At 46.2% G+C, this 19,285-nt stretch overlaps 1 protein-coding gene across 6 annotated transcripts in view; it reads left to right on the top strand.

Moving 5' to 3' along the window:
- Positions 1–19,285, top strand: part of Shaker (potassium voltage-gated channel protein Shaker) — a 246,968-nt gene that overhangs the window by 14,967 nt on the left and 212,716 nt on the right. The window contains exon 1 of one of the 6 annotated variants that reach the window (XM_078186985.1): positions 3,732–3,913. The exons of the other annotated variants lie outside the window; for them this stretch is intronic. Coding sequence (XP_078043111.1) covers positions 3,816–3,913 — 98 coding nt within the window. The 5' untranslated portion in view covers positions 3,732–3,815. Of the gene's footprint in view, positions 1–3,731; positions 3,914–19,285 lie in introns of those variants that run through there. 6 annotated transcript variants of the gene reach the window in all.

Here is a 19,285-nt window from a genome sequence, read left to right as displayed (position 1 = left end):
CGGGTACTTATACAGGGCATTCGAAATGGTTGGGTTCAAGCATATACTATGCAGTATCGAGGTAAATAGATGAAAAATGATCATATAAACGTACGTCTAAAAATAGTTGTTAAAAAGATTTTCTTTGAAAATCAACTTTGGAAATGTACTCAAAATGCATTTGCTATTAAATTCAACACAGATGGAATATTTGAAAGAGTTCTACAATCACTAATTTGACTAACAGAACCTGCATTTTTGCGAGAGAGGGAAGGAGTGTTTTGAATATTTCTTATAACTAACACAATAAATAATAAATATTTTTAAAAGGTGATATATTTTCAATAAAACTTTTTCAGACTAAGTTTATGTAAATCTTTCTCACCTCTTTGGTCTCAGTAATACATACAGTGTATGCTTGGTCCTAACTTTTCTGGACACCTAGTAATATGAGCAACAAGAGAACATCATTTTCTTCCAATTTAAAAAATCGCTTAAGCGGCACGAAATTTATAAGAACACGGTGATTCAAAGCTGGATTCAAAGTAAAAAAAAACTGTTCAGAATATATTCTTTGAAGTTTGTCTCGCGGAGCGTCTCAGAATATTGTCGAAATTTCCGCGAAGGATTAGACTCCGGAAAATGGAGGCGAACCGGATAATCCGTTTCGATTTTGACTCTCCAGTGATTGCGCCGGATACGACGGGGGAGGCACCGTTCCGTACAATGTCAGAAACGTTCTCGTCGCGTCCTATTACAAAGGCCATTAGAAAAGCGATTTCCACGGTCTGCCGCTCTCCTTGTCGGATCTTCGAAAATCCGTCGACGTCAAAAGAGGAAGCCGCAGGATCCAATTTGACGGGGGGCGCATTGACGGATAATTGACGGGTAACGAGGGCGCGGCGAGCGCAAGGAACTCGCCGAGAGCTCGCCCGATCGAGATACATATACTGTGTCCGCCGATCGCGCGGTTGGATTTCTTTCTGTTCTTGGATCACGTGCACGGCATCACGAGGTTCTCTCTTTATTAGCGGCGAGCGGCGATCGAGTTTCGCGCGCGATCAAAAATTGAGAACGCAACGCGACACGGCCTCCCATGATCGGCGTCGAATAACGAACCCGAGGCAAATACAGTTGCTCCCCACAGTTCCTGTCACCCCCCCCCCCCCCCCCGCTTTTTTTCGACGGACAGGATAGACGACTCATTACCTGAGTGGATTAAGCCTTTGTAGTCCGAACAGTTTCGTTTTCGCAACATTCCTCTCGCAATCAGCGGCACCTTTTGTTATCAATCGACCACGGATATCCGTGATTAATGGGACGAAATCTAATAAAATAGAAGAGACTGCTGAAAGTTTGAAAACAATCTCGAGCACGTTGTTGAGGATCAGTGGGAAATTGGAAAAAGTAATACAGCGTGACGAGTATCACAATTGAATGTCTATAAGTGAATGTCTAGGATTGAATTCGACGATAATTGTGAGAAGTCTGGGCGAATAGATCGAAGAAATAGAGAACTCTAAAAATCGAGAACGCTTTAAAAATTGGGAAAAATAATCGTTGATCGAATAAAACAATTAAAGAGCTGAAAATCTAAAAATGAAATATAGAACGCTTGGAAGAATTCCTTGAAAGAATAAATGAAAAAATGATAAAACACTGAAAACTTTTAAATCGAGAAAATAATTAAAACTGTTCCAAATCATTAATAATCTAATCAAACGAACGATTAAAGGAAGATGAATTTTAATAGATTCAAGGAATCATGTAAAAGTTGTTTGATGTACAGTTTTAGATAATACGAAACTTTTTGTTGATCGTTTAAGAGATCTGCTTTCTCGTTCGTTGTAAGAAGTTAGTAAGTGGTCGGAAATTTGTCCTCAACTTTTTCTCCATAATAAATTTGATAGTGGTAATTTCCACCACGGAATTCGTTTTCCACGCGGAGGCTCCGCGGTCTATTCTTCGCGGAATAGGATTAAACGGAACACGGCCAAAGTCTTGAACGTGTACTACTGCGCGCGGTCTGACTATAAACGGACTTAACTACTTTGCGCTGGCTGTGACCTGAAATAGAGCCGTCCGAATATTCGATACGTTACAGTTCGAATATTCGAGGGAAGAGAACGTCTCGTCGCAGTACGCTTGAAGAATTGCGGTAATGCAACGTAATTTGCAACGATATCCTTTGAAAATGTTTAAGAATCATCTGAATCAATTAAAATTGTTTTTACTATAAATAACAACTTTCGCATCTACTGTTTCGTGTATAATGCTCTCAACTGCTTAAACGATTCTTCAAAACTACATTCACTGAAAAACATATTACAGTAAAATAGATCAATGTAATTCTAATTTGATGGTTGCGTTCGAGAAATTGATAGTATACAGAGTGTTTTTAAATTAAACATACTCCGGGAAATGGGGGCCGTACGAAGGAATTTCCGTAATTTTCACGGTCACAATCTTTTCTCCCATTGCTCTGACGAAAAAAAAGGTTTCCAAACTGCAACACGGTGTAAGGATTTTCAGTCGAAAGCCGGCAGAATCGACGAGAGTAAAGGTCATAAAATAGGGAATGAATGAGACAGATGCCTCGAATGTTTTGGAGTATCGAAGGATCTTTCGCAAGCAATGAGAGAAAAGATTGTGACCGTGAAAATTACGGAAATTCCTTGATTGCCTCAGGAACCCCCCATTTCCCGGAGTATGTATAATTTAGAAACACCCTGTATATTCGCGTGAGATTGTATGTTGAATCACCGGTATCAAGAGATCTAGTGATAATAATTCTGTAACGATTGCAATACAAATTGAAATTGGAGTCAATCATGTCCAGACAATTGGTACTCGGACAGCTCTATGACGAATGAGTCAACGATCGTGTCGTCTGGCCGTGGACGGCTGCAATCACTTTTTGCCAACGACTCGACCTCGACGCTCGACTACATCCAACGGCTACCACTTTTTACTCGGCAGTCAACAGGACCCGCAATCTGACTACACGTGCATGCACTGCTTTTTGTTCGGTAATCACTCGGGGTCGTTGTCTGATCGTTCGACCGTAATATATCGAAGACCTTGAAAAGGTTTATTTCAGAAAGCCTATCATTCCGGAAAGACTCTATTAATACATAGATTAATTCGGTTCTGAAAAGTGCAATTAATACGGAAATTAATTCAGTTCTGAGAAATTGTGTTAATAGAGAAATTAATTGAATTCTTAAAAATATTAGCAGTGCAACAAATAATTTAGTTCTGAAGAATGTGAATAATACAAAAATTAATTCAGTTCTGAAAACTGTGAATAATACCAAAATTAATTCAATTCCGAAAAATGTGAATAATAAAAAAATTAATTCAATTCTGAAAAATGTGAATAATACAAAGATTAATTCAATTAAAAAATGTAAACAATACGAAAATTAATTCAGTTCCGAAAAATATTATTGACGCAGGAATGCATTCGGTTCTGTAAAGTTTTATTAATACAGAGATTAATTCAGTCCCGAAGAATTGTATTGACAGATGATTTAATTGAATTCTGAAAAATGTTCCAAGTGTAGAAAATTATTTTGAAATTGAAGGCAGCGTCCCGCAATTTTTTTCGAGCGAGAGGACATTGCCAGAACGAAACAGATCGCTAAGGGTTGAGCACGAAGGACGAGGCCGTGGCCGAATTAGGTGACCGCGCCTAACGAAAGCCGTCCGGTTATATCTGTAAGGATTCCTCTCTTGGTTTAGGCTCCGTGGCGGGATGCCTGTAGCACGAAACACTTTAACGCGATGTCTTGCCTAACAACAGCTACCGGGAGGGCTCGAATGTGCCGGAGAAGATGACGAGCTGGATCGAGAAATTGTTGTTCTTGTTGGTGATACTACCGGGTGGCGGACAGACTGACCGTCGTAGTCAGCTGCCACGGCGCAAGAAGCGGTGACATTAACACATTAAGCTGCGCGCTTTCTCTATGCGTTCTCCCTCTGTGCACTTTAGCCGCCGCATTTCTCATAGTTCTCTCGCATACGTTCACGCCTCTCGCTTCGCAGATCTCACGCACTGTGTCTCGCGGGAGACCAAATTCTCGGACTATCAGAATAAAAGCACGCTTTGGTTGACTGGGCAATTCAAGGGCTTGCAGATGATAAGTTCACTTGTTACAGAATTCGAATTACTCTACTTTAATTAAATTATTTTATTTCTTTGTAAACGGGAAAAGCTCATTAGTTTATATAGATCGTTGAACAGGTGCAGAAGTTACAATATTCTTGAAACAGATCTGCGAAATACGCCTAAAGAAGCGCCAAATAAGTCAACTATTTGACAGTAATTATTGGCAGCAGTGGTAATGCGAGTTATTGGGTCTGTAGTGCCAAAGCGAGACAAAGTAGACGAGGCGGAATATACGTGTGGACCTAAAAATTGTTATCGACGCGTAAAGATTAATACAACATAAAAGAGTAAGACAATTTGTTTGGCATTCTTCTATTAGCAAATAATATTTTTATTAACTTCATTAATTCCCCGAAATGTTTACGGTCTCAATAATCGTGTATTGAAAAAGATTAACAATGCAACTGTAAGTTTCATGGCTCTTCGTTCATCGACTAAAATGTTCCTAAAGCGTACTGCTTCTTATTGCACGAGTCTCTTCAATTTATATTTCCGAACTAACGCGGTGGAATATTTTTGAAAAGTTTCACGAGATCTCCATGTTTCTTGCATCGTAATGAACCTTTTATCGGGAGGAGACATTTTTGTTCGACCCGAGTATTCAGGCAAATCCACGCGGAACAGATTTGAGCGTTGGAAAATTTCAATCTCGCATTGATTACCTGTCTTTCACGAAACCGTAATTGTTCCGGACGACAAAACATTGGTCGGAGGCCACGTTAGATTTACGTTCGCGTCCCGAAGAGCTCGAGCCTCGTTGAAACAAGTACTTTGAGAGTATCACAGCTCATTAACGTTTCGAACCCTCCCGTTGAACGTCGCCTGTCAATTCATTGTGTCGGCGCCGACACAATGGAAGGGTCGAAGGGAAAAAATTCGGAGCAACTTCGCCGGCATCATTCAGCGACATTAGCTAAAAATCGAACCGTTAGGGTTCCGTATCAGCAATCAGCCAACGGCCGCAAGTAGCTTTTGACTCTGTTCGCTACACCGTGATTAGAAGTAGCTCTCGACTACGGTAACTAGTTACCGCAGGATCGATCCCAGCTAGAAAGTTCATCGCTAGGCGACCATAGTTTCCTGGAGAAGAAAGTCTTCGCTTGTAAGCTTACCGGAACTTTCGCCGTGCAACTAACTTTGTCGCGCGTCTCTTGCTCGCGAGTAGAGCTTGCGTTGTCTCGGCATTAGAAATAAGACCGAACGAACCAACTACTGAAAGTGATTTGTTTTATAGAAACTGTGCAACGCTGTTCACCACTGCAACACTGATTTCCGGTGAACAAGGGCGACGCTGGTTTGTCGCGCTCTGCGTGCAATTTATTCACTCCACAAGTACCATTGTTCATACGTGTGTGTAATATAGAATATGAGATGTAAGATAGGGAGTATTTGTCTAGAGTAAATCTGCTTGCAGTCTTTACTATGTTCGCATAATCGTCTTTTCGAGAATTGCACGATTAGATCGCGGATTTTTTACAGTTACAGCGTAAACGTATGACTAAAATATGAAACAAATATATGAAGGGTATCCATGCGTAATATCTTTCTTTGATACTTGTGAAAATTGTTATTTTATTCAATATTTCGTACAATGAAGATTACAATGAACGCACAAAATAAATTTAATTAGAAAATTGTTTGCGTAATAATGAATCACATCCGCAAATAAAATGACAGTTACTCGAGCTGACATTATCACAAAATTATTATAAAATTATTCAAAGTGATACTATTCAATTGAAAAGTAAACGACATTAGTTATGGGTGCCTTAATAATATTTTAAGTTCATTGACATTTTTAAAGAGAGAAACCTAATCTTGCGTGCTTTGGAACTGATGGATTTTTATTTTCCACGAACTCCCGCAATCTGTCAAACAAGAAAAATACGAAGTGTCCATAAATTCTGAATAAATAATTCGATGAGGTATAATAAGCTCTGTTAGCAATTTAGAAAATTTACGTTAATTTTCAAAAATTGTTTGCACCGCTACGAAACGAGTTACGAAACCAGCAAGTTTAGAAAAAAAATTTTAAATGTCGGATAGTATTGCAATTTGATCTCCCTAAAAAATATGACGTAGGATTTGAAAGCACAGGAAAGCGCTCCGCGTTTCTTTCGTGAAGCTTCTTGAGGATCCACGCGTTGGTTGGTAAAGCAGGTACCGTCGAGCGATACGAAAGCTGTCTAGCGTTCTAAAAGCTTTTCAGCGGTAGAGCTCGCGGGCTCTCCGTTCGTGCAGCTTGTCGAGCTGCCCGCCAGAAGGCGTTCCAAACGATTTCCAGCCCGCGTCGGGCGACTGCACCGTCCCGGGAACGAGCCTGCGATTTCTGCGAGATTTGAACCGCTCCTCCATCTTGGAGCTTTTTAATTAAAGGAAGAGCGAGCGTAATAAGAATCTCGTCTCTTTGTCCACGGTTCGTATAAGCTTTTTCGTAAATATGACGCTGTCCTATTTCTTGGTAGAGATAATTGTAATTCTTCTGAATCCTTGTCACGGGATCTCCGGCCGTCGTAGGATTTCGTCTGACTTATTGTTAATAGTCCCACGCTGAGCGGGAAAAATGAAAACGGTCTCGGTAAATATTAAACGTTTGCGAACCGTGAGCTAGTGTTTTATTCACTTTTACGCGACACGGATGGAAATTCGTTCTTATTAAATGGAGATTGAAAACTTCAAAGGGGGTCGGTTCCGCTTTTGCTACGCTATAATCCAGGCACCGTGCGTTTCTGCAGTCGGAAAATCTTTTAATACCTGCGCAGCACAATGTTTACTGGAATATCGTAGTACTTCGCGATACTTCTCGCTGGGATTCGCAGGGAAAAAAGTAATGCTGCGGGGATAAAACGTTATCGCGTGCAATAACGAAATCCACGGAAATTCTGAAAAATACATCACATCGCTCGCTGGGACTTTTTATCGAAGTGACGAATCAAATTCCTTATTTTCCAATTATTGAGATTGCAGAGATAATTTTGTAGGCAATTATCGGATGTATTTCGCAGTAAAAATAGTGCAAAGATCGGGGCCAGTCCTAGGATTTCGTCGATAATTCGCAAATTTGGCGGACGTTAAGCACTTTCCAAGACGAGGAGCAGACCGTACGTGAAAAATCAGAGGCTTAACAGGTTCAGACAGTCGCTACGTGACCGGGATTACAAGACGGCAAGATTTCGAAGCAGACGCGGCGGTAAAGGGCTCCTCGGCGTTAATCGCTGCGTGGACCGAGAGCACGCTCGGCGCGCGCCAAGATCACTCGATTAGGCGAGCAGCAGCGATATCACGGCCAGTTGCGTCCGGAATTACGACACGCGTTTAGCATAGACGGGACGCAGCTGGCCGGCTCGAAAATTACCGCTCGTTCACCGGTCTGTACGATCGAAACGATTCGGTGGCTATCGATTGGCCGGGTATCCATCATTCCCGTGGACTAGGTCGATGTGGGTGGGCTGTTGCCGTTCGGTCACGACAAGCCTCGCCAAGCCTCGGCAAGCCACGCCACTTCGAGCCGGGTCTGATTACCCGAGGATCCTGAATTAGGTCTGGGTCAGTGCAGATAAAAGATTTTCACGTGTCCTAGATCCCGGCCCGGCTGCCGTGTTCCGCGCTGTTATCACCCTCGATATCGGGGATCTCGATACCGGCGCCGCGGCCGATTATCAAAGAACTTCGGCAAATATCGAGCCTCCGCGAGTCGCCCGGGAAAAGGAGAGCAAGAGTGTGTGCTGATCTCTCAAATCCGGCCGGTGGACATCCGCCGCTGATTAATGGCGCGGTCGTCCGGCCCTGGGCTACCGCTCAACGGCCATTACCTCGAAACTTGCCGACCGAGGAAGAAAAAAGAGCTAATTAAGTCCGGAACGACGCTCGTCGGACCTCTTAAACGCCGCGCATCACTGACGCGTTCCTTCGTTGAATTTTATAAATAGCCACAAGTAATGTCGTTTTGTGATACTTGTGCGAAATGCTATTTTGCATAATATTTAACACAAGTTAACCTTACGATAAACACACAAAATAAAAAATAACCTGACATAGTGACAGATGAGTACGATAAAGATTGTTTTCAGCCCTTTGAAAATCTTCGAGAAAACAATCAATTTCGAATTACCTCCTGTGCTTTGCATCTCATGCAGACGATTTTTATTTTACATGAACCGCAGTCTGTTAACTGGTTAGATGTTTTGGACGAATATACTCCGCATTACGTAAAATGTCATTTCTCTGTGACGAGTATACTCGTCAGAAGCAGATAATTGGTTAAAAAGAATATATACTTCGATACACTTTATTAAATTAAGCATTCACATAGAGATTGTCCACAAATTCCAAATAATTTATTCGATCAAATATAATTATCTCTGCTGATGTTCTAGAGGACTGTCTTCGATCAATTAATGTTTAATTAACCCTTTGCACTCGAGTGGTTTCTCTGAGGCACCACTAAAATTGTTCCAGCACGTCTCAAGATAATTTTTATACAAACAAAATTTAGATTTAAAAAATTGTTAAACAGTGAAACTGTTGGTATGGGTCACAAGAATCAATTTCGTAAGCATAAAAGTGCACTCTTTTTGCTTTATCGAATGGAAATCTTATGAGTCAGAATTTTATTTCAAAATTTACGGTTAAAATGGCTTCGAGTGCAAAGGGTTAAGCCATCATTGTGATTCGTAGGACCTGATTTAGTTGGAATAATCGAAGCCCCCTCTCTCAAACAAAATTTGTTTTTAAAATACCAAGAGCTTCTAACACAATTCGTCGTCCAAGTTTCAAAACGTATCTTCATATTTTCGAATTTGGGTAGATGGAGCATAATTTAGGATCCGAGGGATCTGATCGCGATTTTCGATCTATCCGTATTTTTGCAAAGATTCGAGGATGCGGTGGTAGGAGTAAGTCTTCGTCGCTGATGGATAGAGGAAGTCATCCGGCTCTAAGTCCTCGTTCGGCGACTCCTCGAAGCAAAGATTTCCTGCAACTTGGCAGCTCACGAGGGGATTCTATTAGAAGTATTAGGAAAGTTCGAGGAAGTTCTGCGAATCTTTTCGGAAGCGACCCTAACGAGCGGCATTATGTGATATTGTCCGGAATTGATTCTGTGTTACCAGTATGGAAAACTACATTTCCTTTCGCGACAGCGTTCCTTGAACATTGCCGACATTTTTGAACGTGTTACACGAATTTTTGAATCCATATATTGGGCGGTCCTGTATCCACGTCCTAATTTTCAACTATTTCCATATAAAGTTTTAAATAAAATAATCTCGCGTTCTGATATTTTATCGGTCTTTGCTTTAAATGAATCATCGGTAGCTCTAGCAAGCAGAAGAATTTCATGGAACACTTTATGGCCGACATAACTCCTTAGATCGCACATTCGCCAACGTCTCTCAAATTTAGCTTTAATATTTTCCTAGCATCAAGCGCACGCACCAGTTCTTTAATAAATAAAAGAAATATAAATATTTGTCTGATTCGTTTTCTCGTGCTTTTATCGAGTCGCGAATCAGTTTTGGCAAAGGAAAGCCGAGACCAGGTCGGACTCTTCTACGATCGTAATGGGTCCGGACAGACCCGAGAAACACGGCCTGGTTAAACATTCACATGATTTTAGTACTGGCAACGAGTAAGATCCTTATTCAGGGAAGAAAGTACTGCCACGGCTGGGTGAAATGCAATTTGGCTATTACATCCGTGGATGCGCATCGCAAGTGCAGGTGGGCTTTCCTCTTGAAAGCTGTCCCATGACTTCCTTATGAGGATCGATCGGCACGGCGACCGGTCTCCGCTATTGTAGCCATAACATGGCGAGGAATTAAATTGTTTTCATAATCATTCATGAGGGAGGTCTACCCTTGAGCAAGCGCACAACTCCCCCCCGCGTCGCGTGTGTATTTGTACTCTAAATATGCAATGGGACAAAAGACAATACCGGGCAGGATGCAGAGAAATTCATTGAGAACGGTATGTAGGGGCGTCCTTGTTATTGCAGAAAACAGACGAATATATTGAACAACATAGGAATCGGCAGCGTACGGAAACGTAAACTAATTCAATTGTTTATCGTTACTCTGAATTTCATTACATTTTATTACATCCTCCGCTACGTCGCCAGGTCGGATTAACCCAGAAAATCTGCAAGCTCGAATTAAAACGTTCTCAATATTAAATAATGTAAACGTCTTCTGGCTTTTTAAGAAAAGAATGCTACAAACGTATATAGACATTTCCGCAATCCGGCAGCGATATTGAAATGCATCGAGCAGCCTTCGAACCGGTGTAATGAGAAAAATGGTGCACAGCCAGTCAGCTAGGAAGCAGAGATATTGGCGAAGATCGAGTCGATTGGGATTCGCGTAGCCAACCCGGGGATACGGACTCGAAAGAGAAGGCATTCGATGACCGGCCACCGATCGACGTCGTCCGACATATTGACACAGTGAACCCGGTTGTTTATTGTCCTGGAAGAATTCGGTGAGAGCAGCCGGCGAAATCGCTTTCGGAGCTGTCGGGACGCCAGCAGCGAGCTTGCCAGAGAGCTTGCCAGCGTGTTCGCCAGCGGGAATCGAGCGGAATGCTCCCGGCTGCTGCCGATCGGACGGCTCGTTCCTACATCGAGGCGAAAGTTGGGGAGTCATCGATTAGGATCCGAACGAGAAGGGTCGTCCGAGGACAGGATCACAGCAGCTTTCGTTATTAATCCGATCGCGACGGGGTCGGTTAACCCGCAACGCGGCTCAGCGATAACGCGTCTCGTCGCGACAACGCGATTACTATGCATACGCGGCGCTCGTTCGATATCACTTCCTCAATTGAACGATAAACGAAGTCACTCGGCTTGTCGCGACGCCATGCGATACGATCGCTCGATAGCTGCGGGTATCGCGGCAATTTCTCTCGAATAAAACCGCCCCCGTCCGACGGAGGACTCTGAGAAATTGTTCCGGCCGATATCTCGATGCCACCGGTAGGCCCTCGTTTCCCTGCTCCCCCCCCCTTCTTTTTTTATTTAGTCGCGCCGGTAAACGATGCGACTTTTTCCGGTATACAGAAGATTTCCATTAGTTTTGTTCGAACGTCTTCTCAGGCGACCAAGAACTTTCTGCCGCGTTGATCAAACAACGCCAATTCTGCTCAGCTGGGTTCCCAATGGTTCCGGGTCTTCTACGTCCGAGCAATAGGTATTTTGCTCGGAGCGAAAAGGGAGCGAAATTTCTATACCGCGAAACCAACGATTATTTCTTGTTCCAATAGACCTTATTGAAGGGCGCACTTTGGCTTCATCGTCTTAAGACAGTAATTTACCGTGGTTCTTTGCTTCAATTTAGCTATTCTGAAATACACCAACGGAACTTTGCGTTTATATCCGGTAAAAGGCCGTAGGGAAATCGGGTCTCCAGTATGTAGATAATGACTACAGCAACCTCGGGCTGTTCAACGGAACGATCCGCAAAAAGGAAAAGAGCGAAGCAGCCAAATCGGATCCAAGTAACCGCAATCTATCCTGGCATCACGCGATCCAACAGTCGCGTCTCGATAGGGGATGCAACTGGTCCTCGATTCGCGAAGAACCGGTTTCTGCTTGACTCTCGGCCCGCACTGGCAAACTTCTTTGGCGCGCGGCGTCTTTTACACTCGATTTCAGTCTGGCATTCGCCGATCGATGACCAGCCGGGCAGGAGAGACAGGATTTATGAGTGCACTTTCCTTCGCGTGGCTCTCGAGGGAGAAGATCGTTCTAACTCGCTTATCCGTACCGTCCCAACCGGATTCGAAGGACAGGATCCATTTTGGATCGGCCCCATACTGGTACCGCTTCCTCTGCCCCCTTCCATTGACCCCGATCGACATTTCGAAATACCCACCCCTGGCTCGCGACGGTTCCGCGCGTCAACGCTTCGGGGCTGGCTCATCGAGAAAGGGGTGCACAGATTGTACCGGAGAATAGATCGGGACAGGACACGCGGAAATCCCGACAGAAGTCGCCGAGGTGTTCGAGGATAATACTCGAGCGGAGTCTCCGTTGTGGCTAGATATCGACTTCGGAAGCCCACGCACGGGGGTAGGGGTTGCGGCGGGAGGGAGCGAGAGGGTAAGAGAGGAAGAAGCGAGACGGAGAACCGTTCATACATCCGCGCGGGCAACGATTGCGCGCGCGCGTGCGAGCGAGCGCGTTCTCGCGCACGAACCCGTTTCGACGCATACGAATCCGAAGCCCCTCCTCTCTCTCTCTCTTTCTCTCGGCCTCTCTCTTCCTCCGCTTCCTCTTCCCTCCCACCTCTCTCGCTCAGTCTATCCAAGAGCACATAGCACCGTGAGCGTAACGGAGATCGAGCGTGCACGCTAGCTAGCTAGCTAGCTAGCTAACGAGGAAGCGAGCGAGCGAGGCGGCTCGCACGCGTTGCCCGCCCAACGAAAACCCCACCCTCGCCTGAACCCACCCTCTCTTCTCGGAGGCTGACCGAACCGACGAGCGCGACGAGGAGAATCGAAATCTAGTAACGGGGATTAGAAGGAGACGGGTGACCGAGGAAGCAAGACGCAGCGACGGATTCGAAGAATGAGAGAGCGCGACCAACGGGGTGGGCGGACGCTGGACGGAGACGGATAGAGAGACAGAGTTAGGGGAAGAGGGTGATTTTACAGCGACGGTGGCGCCGCGGCGCAAGCCTGGCACCTCCACTGTCCTTTACCGCCCTGTCCCGCCAGGTCCAAGCATCAAGCAGCCGCGAACTCTTCCGTCCGCACGTCCGTCCGCAAAACGCACAAACGCTTCGGCGCTCCAGCGCGACGGAGGCCCTAACGAGGCCGAGTCTACGCGATCTCGTCTCGCGACTCTCGTTGCCCGCGTAAACGAGACCTTCCGCCGTGTTCTCCACCCTCCCCCCTCCCCCCGTCGCCCTCCGCCGCCCCTACCGTCACTCTTCGCTGATTCCGCCTGTCAGTCTCGGTCCTCGTTGTTCCTTTCGTACCCGCTTCGTCTTTTACCCTCCCTCAGCTACACCCTTCCGCGAAACTTGCCGCACTCTATCTCTCTCTTTCACTCTCTTCGCCACCCCCAAGCTCACCCCTTCCCCGGACGCCTCGTTTCGTCCTCTTCTGGCGAACCAAGCGAGTCTCGCGAGCACGCACGTCCGGCTTGACGATTCAGAGACCGACGAAACGCGGGTAAACGTGGTCGTCGCGCGGCTCGAGGAGCAGATTCGCAGCCCGTAACGCGGCCGTGATCGTGGTCGGCGTCGCGGTCGTGATCGTTGATCGTGGTAGTCGGAAGAGATCGAAACAACCCGCGTGGTTGCCACCGTGTGCGCGGCAGTGTGGTGCCTCGTCGAACGGAGAACCCTGGTTCGTCCTTGCTGGTCGTGGTGTCGCGCGTCTACACCACCTCGCGTTTTTGTTTTCGGCGTGGCGCTGCTTTCTCCTACCCGGTTTGCTCTCGCCCACCACCTCCGCTTCCGCCCGCTCCTCTCGATTCGCCCCGATCCTCCCCGACCCTCCTCGGAGCGTCGATATCCGATATCGTCGCGTGGTTCCTCGACGCGTCGTCGTCGACGGGTACTGTGAAAGTGGACCCGTCTACCGCTCGCGCGCGCGGCCCACGACGAGGACACGCGGGTGCGCGTGTTCATTCAACGGGACTATAAAGGGGGACAGAGAGAGGGTGGATAGTCGGAGCGAAAGGACGAAGGATCCTCGCGACCCAACAAAAAGGACGAGGCGCAGAGCCTGGCTACCCACCGCTAATCGAATCGACCAACCGCGTGGTAGTGCCGTTCCAGTGGAAAATCCGTTGCCAAACGCTTTCGTATCCCACCTCTCTGTTACTCTTTCTCTCTCTCTCACTCTCTCTCTCTCTCTCTCTCTCTCTCTCTTTCACTTTTTCTCTCTAACTACCCACAAGCGGACAGACCGCCTCTCGTTTTATCAGTTTCCTGAACCGGAGAATCACGCCGGGCTAGAGTCAGAGAGCTAGAGGCGTGGACGGAGAATCGAGGACGAGGACGAGGACGAGGGTTGTGTGTCCTGGTCTCTCGGCGGTTAAATGAAATGATTGCGTGACGCTGCGCTTTATCGGTGTTTTCTAGCTCCCTCCAGCTATAGTTGTTCGCTCTCCCCCTTTCTCTCTCTCTCTCACTCTCTGTCCCTCTCTCTCTCTCTCTCTCTCTCCCTCGCCCTCTCTCTCTCTCTCTCGCTTTCACTCTGTCATGCTCGCGATGCCCCCACCCCTCGAATCCTTTGGTCGTCCTTGAGGGAACCCGCGCTCGAAATTGGTGGCGCGTCCTTGCTCGCAAGGTGGACTCGTCTGCCGCCGTGCCGCGCGATGAAACGAGCGTGACCGGTTCGATATCCGCCTGAGAACGCGAGCTCCCGCTCTCTCTCGACCCCGAAGAAACCTCCTGCGCGCCGAATCCCGTGGCTTTCTGGACGCTGTTCGCTCTCGAGAGAAGAGCGAGTCGAAGGTCGGCGTCGGGAGCGCACGCGACCCTCGCACACGCGGAGAGCCTCGAAGAGGGCTCGCCTCCAAGGAGAGAAAGAGGTGGGACGCACACACCAGAGAAGGACCTGGTGATCAGCTGACGGGGACACCAGTGTGATCGCGCGGCTCGATACGCGGACACGCGCTCCCAGTGGCCGGAGAGCATCAGAGAGCATCGCAGACACTTGGGCACACGGTTCCTTCGAACGTTGAAAGGGGACGTTGAAGGGGACGTTGAAAGCTCGCGCGACTGCGTGATCCGCGCCGGGACACCTACGGTTCGCCAGTGAACGACGGACCCGCTGCCGGACAGTCACGGTCATTCCATCCTTGCGACCGGTCTCCCTGTCCCGATCGGATCGACGATCGTCGGTCCACCTCTCCTACCCCGTGCTCCCCTCCTGCCCCGCTGGGAGGAGGAAGCTGTCTCTCGTCGACGAGCGTACCCGTGTGGACTCGTCTGCTCGACACGACGCTACGCTACGCTACGCGACGCGACGCGACGTGACGCGACGCTAAACGAAGCCGGAACGAAGCGAAACGCGACGAGATGACTCGTCGTCCACTGTCGTTTCGATTCTGCAGCCCGTGTTGCTGGACATCGGCTCCCTCGCCGGAACCACCGCTGTGAATTCCGTCGTGACGACACCGCGACACGATGACGACGATCGCGCAGACGACGAGTCAGATGATTCACATGATGATGTTGTTGACGATTATGATGATTCAGATGATTCAGATCAGGACGATGATGAGAGTGCGCTAAAGTGATTTACTAGTGAGACTATTAAGTGGGTGAAAAGGAATATTCGTAAGTGGCACACACACGTAACTAACACACACCACCGGCTGTCCTAGGACGTGCGTGGGACACACGGGGGTTCGTGGTAGTAAACGCAACATGCGGGAAGGTACAATAGTGCGGGCCGTTACGGCGATCTGCTGGGCCATCGCCAGTTAGCCACTGTACTTTTCTCTTCTCTATCTATCTACTTTTTGCGCCACTAAGCGCCTACACGCACACGCACACACACGGACACCAGTGACACGTATAGCTACCCGAATCTCGACAGATAGTTTTGTCTACAGGGTGGAGCATGCCGACGTGTAGATACCTCTTTTTGGTGTTCGTAGACGTTGATAGAGCCCCGAGCCGAATTCACGCCTTTTCGATTCGATCGCACCGGATCATTCCATCGGGAAACATTCTTGACACCCTCTTGGGGCCTTTCAGCGCGTACCGCGAAACGTCCGCGATGCGAAAAGGTGTAAATTACGATTCGGATGTAGATTTACAACTGTCCACTGTTTTTCGAGAGGCCCGTCGTATTTATGGGATTGACCGTCGACGGTTCTCTCGAGGGACAGACCGTAGTCCTCTGTTTCGAAGTTCTACCAAGATTCAGGATAATTCGTCCAGTTTTTAGATTAGTGTTTGAACAGTTTATCATATTCGTTAGTTTGTTCGGTAGGTACAGTATTTCCAGGAGTTTGATTTCATTCTGCAATGGTAGCGATTGTAGTTCGTTGCATTTTAAAGGTAATAGGGAACGTCTGGGACGACCGAGGGAAGTCGTCGGCATTGTACGGGGCAGATCATTCGGTGTTATGTAAGCCTCGTTGGTGTACCTTGCTCCACGAACAATGTGCCGAATCGCGATCATTAGAGATTCTAACGAGCTTCCAATGTTATTTCGTAGCCCGGTACGAAATGCAGCGGAAATTATTGATCAGTTCCTTGTTTACATTTATTAGTGTTAATAGAGCAAACGTAAAGTTCAAGTAAGATTTGATAACGAATATTGCTCCAGAATTATTTTCAATCAATCGAGGATGTACGGAAAATGAAACCGAGAAAAATCTTTCTATAGAATATTAGAAACATTTGTCTTACTTCAAGCTATACAACAAATATTAGAGGAAAGCATGATTAGGTTCGAGGGCACATTTACCATACTGTAGGAATTCGAGATATTTTCCCCAGGTTTTAGATATTTTTTCACGTGGAATCGTGCGTTCCTCTCATCATTATGTAATGACGCTTATGTAATGGTATAGTACACCATTTTACGCACTACATTGGCACCTCGAATCAAATCGCCTTTCCTCCGATATTTGTTCGTGTTATCGAAAATATAAAAGATATTAATTTAGTGAACAATAATGAAAAAATTCAATGAATATTTCACTGCCACCTTCAGACCAAAGTGATCCACGAATGAAGAATCTTCCGTAGCCCCGAAAGTTGCAAACCAACAGAATAAATCAAAAGTCAGTGTGCGAAAGTTCAACGAAAGTGAAACTGGAGCGAAGGAAACTCAGGTGGTCCCATACGTAACACGAACTTCCTTTCGCATTTCTGGAATCTGGTATACGGAGCATAAAACCATTAACTGTTACATCGATTGTTCCTCATTCACACTTCGTATTTCATCTTCCAAAAATATGAAAGCAAGTTATCGTTATTTACGAAAGATTCAATAGCAACAGCCCTTAACTCATTCGAGGCTAACCTCTTCCTGTAAAAATATTGTTCCCAGGACCAATGACGCTTATGAAATAATCATGGTAAAAGAAGAAACGTTGGCATCTGAGAATCGACTTATGAAAAATCGCTGTCCTCGAGTGGATTAAAGTTACTGTTAGCAATAGGAAAACCGATATCAGTGTCTAGGGAAAATTTCGAAAATATCCTACTGTCAATGAACTGGTTTTTAACCGTATTTATCATTTATTTAGATAGACGTTCGTTCCCATAGACTTGCTCCACCCTGTACACACTGTTCACTCTACCGGATCGTTCCGCGCTGAGATCGGCGTCTGTTTGCTTACGAGTAATCTCTGTTCGAGCCTCCGTCCGCTCGTTCCCGTCTTTGTTCTGGCTGGAGAGAAAACGCGGAACGTGAAAACGACGATCCCTTGTCCGATCTACGGGCACCGACGCGACGCGGCGCACGGCCTCCATTATTCGGACCATCGTTCGAACGTTCCATTGTTCCCCGGCGACGAGTGTTTCTTCCGTTTCGTCGGGCTCCCCGTCAAAACCTTCTCACTTTCCGCGCGCACTTGCCCTATCGTAACCGGCTTCTGTATCCGTCCCCCCGCATCCGGTGTAACACAGACAATTTATTCGACTAGTTGCGCTTTATGAATAATAATTCAAACGGTGCAATTACGCGGGAGATCAATTAGCCGCCATGGGTACGAACTCTGCGCAAGGGCGCTCCGTTATCCGAGGAAACGTTCGACTTCCTCCCCTACGCACGGTATCGTTTCTATTCCCGGCCTGTTCGCCAAAGCCATTTGTCTACCTGAGCATCCCTGTGAACGCAATTAACGCGTTCCCCGTTTTCTGGAACTTCGCGGTCTTATTAAGGGCTGAGCCTTTGTGCAATGGTACGGTCAGGACTGCGCAGAGTGCGGAGGAAGCAGGTTCTTACGCGGAAGCTTTTGTAATTTGAGATGAAGTTGTTTCATTCTTGAACCATGGGGAATGGATAGAATAATTTTCGAGAATATTTAAATCAGTCTAAACACCGTGAGGATTGTTATATAATGTCATATGAGTGGATCGGAATCGTAATGGTGTAAGATCTTCCCATGGTACAAATAAGGAGTGTTATTATTCATTAACATGTATATCGTTTTCAGTCCGAATTTATTGCTAAGATAATTTAGATCTCCGTAAATTCAGAGTAACTTTGTCATTTATTTCATCCGTCTTTTCAACATTTTGACATGTATAGACCATATTTTAAGGCATAGGTCAATGTTTTGAAAATATGACTTATGTCTGCATGATTTTAAGCCACTCATACGATCTGAATATTTGTAGTTCAGTGAGTACACTGTTTAAGAGCTTCTTCATTGATTAATACCTACCATAGCAGCGTATGAAAAATCGTAAACATAGTTGAAACGTGTACAACGAATCTCGCAATGTTGCAACGAGATAAGTAACTGGGTTTTGCAGAACAAAATTCCATAAGCGTAGCTTAAAAATGATTCAAAGAATTCGATTTCCAAAATACCGCTTGACGCAATCCATGCCTGATTCCTCGGCGAGTAACAGCTACAATTTTGACAGTAACAACGTGTAAAAAATCAAAGGCACGGCTGAAACGTTCGTAAACAAGCTCACAAATTTTCGATATGCAAACAAAAAAATTGCTAAAATGTACCTTGAAAACGAGCCAAGAAATAAGAATTTCATCTCCTCGACGCGATTGATATATGCTTCCTCGGCGAATAACAACTGTCAGCCATGATGATAGCAATGCACAATAAATCACAGACGTAGTTCGAACTGGTACAAACAAGCTCGCGTAGGTTCATTCGAATCAATCGCAAGGCTTAGTAGAAAATGGTATCGAAAGTGTACGTTAACCCCTGCGGGCCGGAGGACAGCGTTTTAATTGAATCCGCAGCAGCGATTCTCGCAATTTTTGGCGAATTCGATGTAAAGCTCGCGTTGGGTCCGGTGGTCGCCCTCGGTGGTCGCGAACGAGAGCCCGTCGAAACGCGTTACGTCGTCCCGAAAAAATAAACTCCCGCTTGGTACGGGGAGTCCGTGAACCGGGATGATGGCGGAGGTTCCATCGTTTAACGTTATAAATAGCTTTTTATCGCGAAACTGGTGGCCGGGGCCAACGAGA

This window comes from Augochlora pura, chromosome 7 (genome assembly GCF_028453695.1).
Source record: "Augochlora pura isolate Apur16 chromosome 7, APUR_v2.2.1, whole genome shotgun sequence".
NCBI classification, from domain to species: domain Eukaryota; kingdom Metazoa; phylum Arthropoda; class Insecta; order Hymenoptera; family Halictidae; genus Augochlora; species Augochlora pura.
Note: the sequence above shows the minus strand (reverse complement) of the source record. Positions and strands in the feature narration are given on the sequence as shown.